This window comes from Syngnathus acus, chromosome 14 (genome assembly GCF_901709675.1).
Source record: "Syngnathus acus chromosome 14, fSynAcu1.2, whole genome shotgun sequence".
Lineage (NCBI taxonomy): Eukaryota > Metazoa > Chordata > Actinopteri > Syngnathiformes > Syngnathidae > Syngnathus > Syngnathus acus.
In genome coordinates this window covers 7,220,997-7,232,379 of record NC_051099.1, presented here as the reverse complement: position 1 = coordinate 7,232,379, position 11,383 = coordinate 7,220,997, and the positions used below count along the sequence as shown (strand labels likewise).

The 11,383-nt window shown below is 40.7% G+C and overlaps 2 protein-coding genes across 3 annotated transcripts; one reads left to right on the top strand and one right to left on the bottom strand.

Annotated features, from left to right (window-relative positions):
- Positions 1-199: 199 nt before the first annotated feature.
- Positions 200-4,582, bottom strand: zgc:175280 (cationic amino acid transporter 2 family protein). The gene is made up of 11 exons (XM_037270403.1): positions 4,213-4,582; positions 3,667-3,822; positions 3,439-3,595; positions 3,087-3,217; positions 2,792-3,014; positions 2,253-2,389; positions 2,066-2,168; positions 1,741-1,865; positions 1,452-1,618; positions 683-791; positions 200-488 (listed from the first exon to the last, which is right to left on the bottom strand). The coding sequence occupies exons 1-11, from the start codon at positions 4,580-4,582 to the stop codon at positions 400-402; spliced, it is 1,767 nt and encodes a 588-aa protein (XP_037126298.1). The 3' UTR covers positions 200-399.
- Positions 4,583-7,411: 2,829 nt separating this feature from the next.
- On the top strand, positions 7,412-10,907 carry casr (calcium-sensing receptor). 2 transcript variants are annotated; one of them, XM_037270354.1, is made up of 6 exons: positions 7,412-7,664; positions 7,821-8,127; positions 8,251-9,090; positions 9,161-9,391; positions 9,528-9,651; positions 9,713-10,907. In XM_037270354.1, the coding sequence occupies exons 1-6, from the start codon at positions 7,480-7,482 to the stop codon at positions 10,846-10,848; spliced, it is 2,823 nt and encodes a 940-aa protein (XP_037126249.1). In that variant the 5' UTR covers positions 7,412-7,479; the 3' UTR covers positions 10,849-10,907. The 2 variants fall into 2 exon arrangements, with proteins under 2 accessions (XP_037126249.1, XP_037126248.1); XM_037270353.1 differs by having other exon boundaries at positions 9,161-9,401; positions 9,508-9,651.
- Positions 10,908-11,383: the final 476 nt, after the last annotated feature.

Here is an 11,383-nt window from a genome sequence, read left to right as displayed (position 1 = left end):
TACAAATTATTAAAATAACCATGCTGTACTGTATTATGTGTTAGAGATAGCAGGACCTTAACTACAACGGTGTGTAGCTGTTTCATTCTAAAAATATACAACATTTTGGTAGTAAGCCTCTCACAACCCGTACATGACTCATCCCAACTTTTTTATTTTACAGATCAAGTCAATTTCTTTATTTTAACAATACAGTACGTTGCATTATTGTAAAACATTCTACAATATAAATGTTTATAGATTGAGGAAAAAAAACGATTAAATAACCCACTGTCAGTTTAGATTGATACATCTTTAGTATTTGTAATCATACTGGCCTCGATCTACTGCTCATCCGTTGTTTGTATCAAGTCAACAAACCAAGAAAATTTGTGCAGGACCATCATCCACAAAGGTGGCTCATTGAATCGTGAGTTGGTTGTGTGAATTTTGGAGCCTTTGCTTCTGCACGCTGTGCTGAACTCCATAAGCAAAGTAGATGATTAAACCTGTTTGACAGAAAAATAATCTGTTATGTTGACCATCTATTCTGATGAAGACTTAAGTCTATTGTAGTAGCACCAAACCGTCCATCCCCACACTATAACGTCTATGTGTGGTTAAAAGACATAAAAGATATTGACGAAAAATGAAAAAAATCAGTGTGGGGACAGTTTGGTGCTGCTACACTATCTTCACATACCTATGGCCATCCACACCATATAGCGTATCCATGTGTCTGATCCCAATTGAACCATTAAGTAAATATTGATCAAGGTGCTCAAGATAGGAAGCACCGGCACAAAAGGAACCTGTGTATGCAAAAGAACAGAAAACGGTGAGAGAGTAAAGCACAGTACCGTATTTTCCGGACAATAAGGCGCAACTAAAAACCTAAAATTTTCTCAAAAGCCGACAGTGTGCCTTATAGTCCGGTGCGCCTTATATATGGACCAAATTCCTAAATTTAAACTGGCCCGAAGCATTGTGTCATGAAATCAATCATACGTGGCCCGCTGAAGACTATGAATCATGAATCAAAAAGACTATGGATCTTTATTTTTATTATTATTTATAAAGTAATTTGTTGCGTCTGAAGTTGAAATAAAAAAGATAAAATGGAGAATGATTTGATTTGGATTAAAAATCTGACATGATTCATTAATGGTGCGCCTTATAGTCTGGTGCGCCTTATATAAGGACAAAGTTTTAAAATGGGCCATTCATTGAAGGTGCGCCTTATAGTTCAGTGCGTCTTATAGTCCGGAAAATACGGTAGTACCGAGAAGCTTTGCCTATCACAGAAAAGTTGGTTCACATGTTAATTTGAGCTGCAGTATCTGGAGGTCTAAAATTTATTTGGGCCTGAAAACTTCATGTTCACTGTGACTCACTAATTGAAACTATTATTGCACCGTCTTTGTGATCTTAACTTGTATTGTGAAGTATTGTGATTCATGAAGATAACGTGCCATAAAAGCAGCACGTGTTGTGCTCTGCGGTTGTCTCCAGATGATGAGAACAACGAGGCTCAGAATCGCTGTGACTGCAACAACACAGAGCACGCTCCACCACTCCGAAGACTGCAGCGAGGTCGTAGCTTGGGATACGATGAGACTCAGGGTAGTTGCTAAAAATACTGGGATGGGGAAAAATGTAAGCTTAAATAATGACAACAGAAAATAAGCATCCTAAAAACAACAGAGTAAGATAATAGAATATAACTAGAAATAAATAGAACAGAACAAATAGAGCACTCACTGATACAAACCGTCAAAACAGACACATTTTTTGATGTCCGTGCTGTGCAGTGTGAATGAGGAAAAAAGAGTCCACTGACTGTAAATGGCTCTTCTTTGTTGTCAGCAGTGATGTCCACTTGGTATCTGTACAGGTGAGGACATACTATAAGAACAAATAGGATTTAATTCAATTAATCAAACAACTGAACTATACTGATTAAAAAAGGTCATATAATTTTTTTGCAAGGGGTCCCAAAAGTCACTTCCTTTTTCCCAATGCATTCCAGGAATGATTAGGGAAGAGGTGAGGCAAAGTCAAACAAACCTGAAAACACTCAAATTACCTTAAAATGAGAATACAAATGGCAACAAGGGTGTAGGCAAACAGGGTTCCAATGGACATCATGTCAACCAGCGCCTTCAGGTCAAATAATAATGCCATGATGGCTGCAAAATCATGGGTACAAGACAGTATATTAGAATATTAGGTCACACACTTGCGATTTTAGTTATTGTTGTTGTTGTTGTTACCCGCGACGACACCCGAAGCCAGAGTCGCAATGACAGGACTTTGTCTCTCACTCATTTTGCTGAGATGGCTGAAGAGAAGGCCATCCCTTGCCATTGCAAAAAGCACTCGGGGCATAGGAAACATTGATCCCAAGAGGCTGGGGTGTAAATTAAAACCGTTTTGATCAAATAATAATAAAAAACATGATCGCCCCATAAACAGTGAGTTGAACTGGACTGTTCTGGCTGTCTTAAAAGATGTTTTCGACCCCCATCTGAACAGGCTTCTTCAGTTCATGAAGCAAGGCCCACAGGCAGACCTAGGATTTTGTTTCCCCGAAATACCCAAAAATCAATTGGCCTGGCTTGAAATATGCCCCAAGCCAGTACATCCCCCCCAGCTTTTTAGATTTGCAGGTGATTGAACCAGAACAGTCCAGCTCCAATCGATTCAATGCCCTGAGGATAAAATGACCTGGATGAATTATAATATTCACTGACAAAAGAAAACATATGAACAACCAACTGGAGCGAAATTCAGACGATCGATGTGTTCATACCTTGTTGACAGTGCACAGAGCGATCCCACTGCCACGGCATACTTCGCAGGGTCCCAGCCCACATATGTAAAAGCCGCGGGGAGTGGGCTATGAACACTGAGCAAATAGTATGGCATCATTAAAGTAAGGGCAGCGGACACGCCAAAATAAGCCAGGAAGCAAATGAGAAGGGAGGCCACAATTCCAAGTGGGATTGATTTCTGGGGATTCTGAACCTCCTCTCCTAAAGAAACAAGAGAACACATTGAATGTTAATTTCACTAATGTGAAATTTTGCACCATACTATCATTTTACCTGTTGTGGCAATGCAGTCAAAGCCAACAAATGCGTAAAAGCAAGTCGCTGCTCCTGCCAATGTTCCATCAAAGCCAAAAGGGAGAAATCCACCATTTCCAAAAGTCATGGTTTCATTTAATGATATGTTTCTGTAGCATAAAGAAAGGAAGCCATGAATGTCATGTACAGCACAATATTAAACACAGGCAAGTAAACTAATAAATATAGTATTATAACACAAGCGCAGCTACAATAGGTCCAACTATAGCGGGAAGACCTCCTCCAAGATTTCTGAGATTTGTCTCTGCTTTTATATTATGTCCAGTCATCCATGTAGTATTTTAGAGAAGCTGAAAAGCAAGATGCATACCCATGTGAACTTTGTAGATATTCTTCATCAATGTACCAGTTGTTGAGATCTCCCTTTATGAAGCCAGTGAGAATAACAAAGAGCAACACTATAATATTGACTGCTGTGAAAATTTTGTTCACGATGGCAGACTCTTTAACACCGAATGCAAGAATACCTAGATGGAAAATCGCACAGTCAAGAGAAATGTTTAAAGAGGTTTCCATCAATACTACGGTTAAAACATGCCTGCCAAGAGAATAATGAGGCCAGCTGCAAAGAAGTCTGGATAAGGAGCTAATCCTGGCATGTCCATGGCAGCTTGTTTTCCCAGTGAATTGGCAATGACATTTCCAATGAGGTCATCAAAAGTTCCACTCCATGCTCTGGCCACACTTGATGTCCCTAAATACAACAAATATTTTTCAAAATAGTTTCTTAGAAAAATAATCTCATAAACGTTAGAATGACCTTGCATTGTTAAGAATATTGTATATTTTGATTTTATCTCTGGCCAACATTGGGCTGAAAATACACTGACTTGCTATTTCTTAAACCACTTTCTTTAAACCATCAGTACCATCGAGATGAGTAAAGAAAATACAAAACTGATTCATGAAACAAATTTTGAAGCTTCATTTTCTCATTGCCAAATATATGGATGGTTGATTGAACAGTACCATTGAGATGAATAAAAAATACACAACTGGTTCATGAAACAAATTTGAAGCTTCATTTTCTCATTGCCAAGTACATGGATGGTTGATTGACTTACCGTATACTGACTGTACTTACCAATGACATAAGACAGGAGAAGGTTCCAACCAGTGATAAAGGCCCATATCTCGCCCACTGTCACATAGGTGTAGAGGTAGGCAGAACCGGTCTTGGGAACCCGAGCTCCAAATTCAGCATAGCACAGTCCTGCAAATACCGAGGCTATGGCCGCTATCAAGAAGGAGATGATGATACTGGGCCCGGCCACAGTTCTGGCCACCTCTCCGGACAGCACATACACGCCAGCCCCTAATGTGCTGCCCACTCCCAAAGCCACAAGGTCAAGGGTCGTCAGGCAGCGGCGGAAGTTGGACACCTCACCCTCAGGCTCCAGAGGTTTCCTGCGTGATAAGCTCTGGAGAAATCGCAGGATCTTTGCACCAGACATCCTCGTGAAGCACTATGATATAGGATGTATAAGATCATGAGAAACAAGTAAACAAACATTTAAAATACAGAACAAACAGTCTGACACAGCCCAGGACTGTGATGAAAAGTGTATAAATATCACATTGTTAGCACTGGCAGAGCTAAAGGGAGGGCCGCGGGGGCACTGCCACCCCCAGATAATTAACTTTTGGATGTTTTATGATTTTTGCAAAACCTTTTTCCCACATTCCTCTGCCCCTGCAGAACACATACTGAATCTTTACCAGCCTTTTTTTTTTCAAGAAATTTTGGGATTTGTTAAAAAAAAAAAAATGGTGGTCCCCTTAAGAAAAAAATCCTTGGCCCCTCTATATGGCTCCTCCTGAGAAAAAAATCCCATCTCTGCTAGTAATTATTAGACTGAATAATAAATCGTCAGCCATTTGTGACAAAATAATTAGATTTAGATGAATTTTTTAGATCAGAATTGATCAATCAACCAAATGGCCTGATCAAAAATGTACACACCCTTGAATGTTTTTCCTGACAATAAATAGTCCACACATTTTGACACACACTAGTTCAAATGTATATTAAGGGTAAAATTCCAAATGTTAAACTTGATTTATTGTGATTAGTGCATAAATAGTGGAGCTCTTGAGAGACTGCACCATTAATCCATCGTTGCACATATCAAACCATGGGCAAAACAAAATAAGGGTAGTTTAGCAATTGGGAAAAAGGACAAAAAGACATCTGAAAAATGACAATCGGCAGTGGTCAAACTCAAGGTCAAGTATACCGACAAAACTTAATAGTACAATGTTAGACGATCAAGAGCAGACAATAGTAATGGAGAGAAATAATAGCATATCTGAATATTTTTACCCCCAAAAATTTTCCCTTACCTTTGCAGGATGAGAGTGACTTTCACAGTGGTTCAGACTACACCACTTGTGGGAATATATCAAACCCTTGACTGTGAACTTTTCATTGCACATGTTTTTTTGATGCATGATGTTACATTTCAGACATATGTGTCATTTCTGAGAGCCGGGAGAAGATCAGAATTATTGGCATGTGTAAGATTCAGCCATTTCATAACATAATACGATCCAATCATATGGGATGGGTTGCCTAGTATTTGTGTTCCGAGGATTACTAGTAGAAATTGTCAAATGGAGTTTTTTTAGAGGCGTTGCCAAATTATTTCTGGCGGATACATTTATACTTTAATAATTCTATAATGACTTAAATGACTGCAAAGTATGGAAAATATTCTCATCAGATTACATCAAAATCTAACATAGGGAAACATTTTAAGCGAGTTTACTAAGAAAGCACTGTTTAGATTCTCAGTGGACACTTCATTAGGAACACTTGCATAATTTAAGGAAATCCAATAAAATAACTAAAAATGTTTTTACAAAGATGTTCAGTTTTGGCACGGTCAACGAGCTATTACATTCAACAATACATATTTTTGTGCCTTACAGACATCTTAATAGTTCACCCCAAATACTAGGAACATACGCAGGCTCCCACACTATCCAGCGGCTAATTGCGCGGCACACAGAATCATTGCAAGCCGTCGACTAAAATTGTTTTTAGCCGAGACATCTGCTCAGCAACAAAGTGGATCATCAGAGCAGAAGGAACTCTGTTTGGAGAACCTAATGGTACAATCCGCAGGTTCTAGGGATTCACACTACTATGGTGTTATGCAGATTAGAATTGAACCCAAAATAACAAAAGGGGGGAAAATATATTGTTATTTAATACTATATTATTGAAATCTTCTCAAAAGTGGCTGGAGATGATGAGATGAGGAGGAGTGGAGGGTGAGGGGGCTTTATTAGCTGGAGGAAATGGACAAACCTTCTCTCTGTTAATCATTTATCAAGACCACAAAGTAGCCTCAAAAAGTAATTGCCCACTGAATTCATTCCACACTCAGGATATTCTGGTTAAACACCTTTAAATGACTCATTGCAATTCTTTGGCTGAATTTTGTTCCAGTGATCTCAAAGAGATTTGGGTAAGTTCATTTTGGGGATATTTTCCATGTCTGGCTATTTTTATTTTTTTTGTCTTTGTTTGGTTTTATAGAATATAATGTTAGTACAGTTATTCTGTGCTCTCTATGGAATTTTGATAAAGATTTGTCAAAGTCATTTCAGACCTATAATAATATTTTCACATGTTTTTAAAAAAAGTAAATGGAAAACTTGATGGAACGTAAGAATGTAGAATGCCGGGAAGAAAACAAATTCAATATTGCACTCTATGCATTTTTATTTGTGTGTACATTATCCTTTTTGTAAACATTGTGTGTTTATGAATAATGCATCCATTCTTTCTCAATCGGAGTCTCTTGCGCACTGGTGAATTTTCATTGGGATTGTTGTGATCTCTAACATTAGTCATACAAGTCAAAAGTATGTCGATAAATGATGTATTTACATAAGTATGTTTGTGATTAGCCAAATTTGAGATGTGGCTGTTGAGTTGAAAATCTTGGATAATATCAACTACTTATTGAGCCATACATCTTAATGCAACATTAATTGCTGGTAAGAATTTAGAATTTGAATAAAAGAGCTTTCAAAGGTAAAGCAGAGTGTGCGGCAGCCGTTACTTCATTATCACATCTCTGCCCCAGCATTTTTCCAGCACTATTAGCGTGATGCAGGTGGGCCGCTTTTGGCTGCTCTCCTTGAGGACTGGGTTGACTGGCCACAGCATAAGCCTGCAGGAAGGAGGCCCATTAGAGTGTGACTCCCCTTCTCAGATCAACACTTCTTTCTTTCTACTCTCCCCAGTGTGAACATGAACGTCACACGGCAACACGACCAGCAGAGATAAAACTATCGTGTCTTGACTGAAAAAAAGCAATAATCCCTCCCAGCAGAAAATATGCCATTTGCTCCGTGTTATCTGCTGCTCCTGGGATGCACTTGTGTCATGTCCACCTACGGGCCTCATCAGCGAGCACAGATGACTGGTGATATTTTGCTCGGAGGCCTCTTTCCCATTCACTTTGGGGTGGCGTCCAAAGACCAAGACCTGGCGGCGCGGCCTGAGTCTACACAATGTGTCAGGTGACCGAAACACATTCAATACACCTGAACAAGTGGAGTGCTTTATCAGAATCCTGTCTTTACAACGATAATACAGAATTTTCAAACGTGTCAATATGTGCATGGTTGTCTGCACGGCTAACTCCGAGTTACTGTATGTTGTGTTGTGTCTTCCAGATTTAATTTCCGTGGTTTCCGTTGGCTGCAGACCATGATTTTTGCAATCGAGGAGATTAACAACAGCAGCACTCTGCTACCAAACATCACATTGGGTTACAGGATCTTTGACACGTGCAACACTGTGTCAAAAGCACTGGAAGCCACTCTAAGTTTTGTGGCCCAAAATAAGATCGACTCGTTGAATTTGGATGAATTCTGCAACTGCACCGACCACATCCCATCTACTATCGCGGTCGTAGGAGCCGCTGGATCTGCTGTTTCCACAGCGGTGGCAAACCTATTGGGACTGTTTTATATTCCACAGGTAAATCTGAATGTGTCCTGTAAAAGCCAACACATGTAAATGTTGATCTCTGTAGAACCAGAATCAAGTGGGAAATGATCAAAATCTATAAATCCATCCAAGGCGTGAACTCTTGTGTTTCAGATCAGCTATGCCTCATCCAGTCGCCTTCTAAGCAACAAGAACCAGTACAAGTCCTTCATGAGAACTATTCCTTCGGATGAGTACCAAGCTACGGCAATGGCGGAAGTAATTGAGTATTTCCAATGGAACTGGGTCATCGCCGTGGCCTCAGATGACGATTACGGGCGACCTAGCATAGAAAAGTTTGAGAAAGAAATGGAGGAGAGGGACATCTGCATTCATCTCAATGAACTCATCTCTCAGTACATGGAGGACCACGAAATCCAAGCGCTGGCCGACAGGATTGAAAATTCTAGCGCCAAAGTCATCGTGGTGTTTGCTAGTGGTCCTGACATGGAGCCTCTCATCAAAGAGATGGTGAGAAGAAACATCACCAATCGCATTTGGATTGCCAGTGAAGCTTGGGCAAGCTCCTCTCTCATTGCTAAACCTGAATATCTCGACGTAGTGGCAGGCGCGGTTGGTTTTGCCTTAAAGGCGGGACATATACCTGAGTTGAAAGAGTTCCTGCAACAAGTGCAACCAAAGAAAGATGGCCACAATGAATTTGTCAGGGAGTTTTGGGAGGAAACTTTTAACTGCTATCTGAAAGACAGGCCGAGACGCCAAGAAAGTGACAACGGTAGCACAAGTTTTAGGCCTTTGTGTACTGGTGAGGAAGACATCACCAGTGTGGAGACACCCTACCTGGACTACACCCACCTTCGTATCTCATACAATGTGTATGTGGCAGTTTACGCCATTGCACAGGCCCTGCAGAACATCTTAACCTGTACACCTGGGCATGGACTATTTGCAAACAACTCTTGTGCAGATATAAAGAAAATGGAAGCATGGCAGGTATAACGTTTTTCAACAAACAAAGATGCTAGATAAAGTACGTTTAGTTAAACGCAAATTTGTGCTGCAGGTACTCAAGCAACTCAGACATCTGAAATATACCAACAGTGCCGGAGGAAAGATGAATTTTGACGAGAAATTTGATTTGGGGGCAAACTACACAATCATCAACTGGCACAGGTCCGCTGAAGATGGTTCTGTGGTTTTTGAGGAGGTTGGATACTATAATGTTTATTCAAAAAGGGGAGGCAAGTTAGTCATTGACAAGACAAAGATTCTCTGGAATGGATTCAGTTTGGAGGTAAGCACCAATGTAGTTAAATTAAAGTTAGAACGGTTCCAGATCTGGTAGCAAAAACAGATCTTTCGGATGGGTGAATTTGTTGAGGTTTTGCAGTATTCCAGTTATGCTTCCACAACTGTTTCCAATCTACCAGGTGCCGTTCTCCAACTGTAGTGAGGAGTGCGAACCCGGCACCAGAAAGGGCATCATCGACAGTATGCCTACTTGTTGCTTTGAATGCAGTGAATGCTCAGATGGAGAGTACAGCAACCACAAAGGTACGTTGCATTTGTGAAAAGTACTAAAGTGGTTCTAATGTTCATTTTATTTTCCACGCAGATGCCAGTATTTGCATCAAGTGTCCCAATAACTCTTGGTCCAGTGGGAACCACACCTCGTGCTTTTTAAAAGAAATAGAGTTTCTGTCCTGGACTGAACCATTTGGGATAGCTTTGGCCATATGTGCAGTACTGGGTGTCGTCTTGACAGCTTTTGTAATGGGAGTGTTTGTTAAATTCCGCAACACCCCAATAGTGAAAGCCACGAACCGAGAATTGTCTTACATGTTGCTCTTCTCGCTTATTTGCTGTTTCTCCAGCTCACTCATCTTCATCGGACGGCCGCACGATTGGATGTGCCGTCTGCGTCAACCGGCTTTTGGTGTCAGTTTTGTTCTTTGCATTTCTTGCATCCTCGTTAAAACCAACAGAGTGCTTTTGGTCTTTGAGGCCAAGATCCCGACCAGTTTCCATCGTAAATGGTGGGGTTTGAACCTGCAGTTTCTTTTGGTCTTTCTCTTCACCTTTGTCCAAGTTATGATATGCGTGGTGTGGCTTTACAACGCTCCGCCTTCCAGCTACATGAACCATGACATCGATGAGATTATTTTCATCACCTGCAATGAGGGATCTGAGATGGCTCTTGCGTTTCTCATTGGCTACACGTGCCTTCTGGCGGCAATCTGTTTCTTCTTTGCATTCAAATCGCGCAAACTTCCAGAAAACTTCACCGAAGCCAAGTTCATTACTTTCAGCATGCTCATCTTTTTCATCGTTTGGATCTCCTTCATCCCCGCCTACTTTAGCACTTACGGCAAGTTTGTTTCAGCGGTGGAAGTCATCGCAATTCTGGCGTCCAGCTTCGGGATGCTGGCCTGTATTTTCTTCAATAAGGTCTACATCATCCTATTCAAATCTTCCAGGAACACCATTGAGGAAGTCAGGTGCAGCACAGCAGCCCATGCCTTCAAAGTGGCCGCCAAAGCCACACTCAAACAAGGCACGGTGTCCAGAAAAAAGTCCGGTAGTAGTGGCGGATCATCCGCCTCATCGCCATCGTCCTCCGTCAGTCTCAAGACTAACGGTGACGGTGGTGAGACGCCCTCTGGAAGGAAAAAGCCAAGAGTGAGCTTTGGCAGCGGGACCGTCATGTTGTCTTTAAGCTTTGAGGAGTCCAGAAGGGGTTCTTTAATGTGATGGCCTACCTTTTAGTTACATTTTTGGGGACTTTAAAAAGGAACTTAAAAACACATCAGCTTGCCTAATAAACGAATTTACAGTATGTTCTGTTGACTTTCAGCATTGATTTGACTCGTATATGTTTGTTTATGTTAGCTAGATTACAATTTTTATTCGATCGGATTGGTCTGTTGGATAATATTTGTTTGTCACTTACAAAGCTTTGACGTAAACTTAAAGGAACCACGCGAAAAAAAAAAATCTAAGTAACAGTAAACTTGCAGTCAAGGCTCCTAGAGAATTTCTTGGAAGAGTTTTAAATAACTTTCTGTGCTTGCTTATCACAAGTGTGTGACAAGAGCAAACAGTGCAGCTGTCATGTCTCGCATGTAAATGCTATTCACACACGGAAGAGGATTAGGGCCAGTGAAGAAAAAAAAAACGACTGAGAAAAAAAAGTCAGAATCCTGTCACCCCTCATTTTTTTTTTCTTCACTGGCCCTAATCCTCTTCCGTACCTTTGTTAAGCTTTTTTTTTTTTTTGGTCTTGGCT

Excerpts from the sequence above, each read along its gene's own strand:
- zgc:175280 (XM_037270403.1), bottom strand. The coding sequence starts at position 4,582 with ATGTCTGGTGCAAAGATCCTGCGATTTCTCCAGAGCTTATCACGCAGG. Across the intron at positions 3,015-3,086 it reads TGACTGCATTGCCACAACAG|GAGAGGAGGTTCAGAATCCC; the intron begins GTAAAATGATAG and ends TTGTTTCTTTAG. Across the intron at positions 2,169-2,252 it reads GGCTTCGGGTGTCGTCGCGG|CCATCATGGCATTATTATTT; the intron begins GTAACAACAACA and ends ATGATTTTGCAG.
- casr (XM_037270353.1), top strand. The coding sequence starts at position 7,480 with ATGCCATTTGCTCCGTGTTATCTGCTGCTCCTGGGATGCACTTGTGTC. Across the intron at positions 8,128-8,250 it reads GACTGTTTTATATTCCACAG|ATCAGCTATGCCTCATCCAG; the intron begins GTAAATCTGAAT and ends CTTGTGTTTCAG. Across the intron at positions 9,652-9,712 it reads AGAGTACAGCAACCACAAAG|ATGCCAGTATTTGCATCAAG; the intron begins GTACGTTGCATT and ends TTTTCCACGCAG.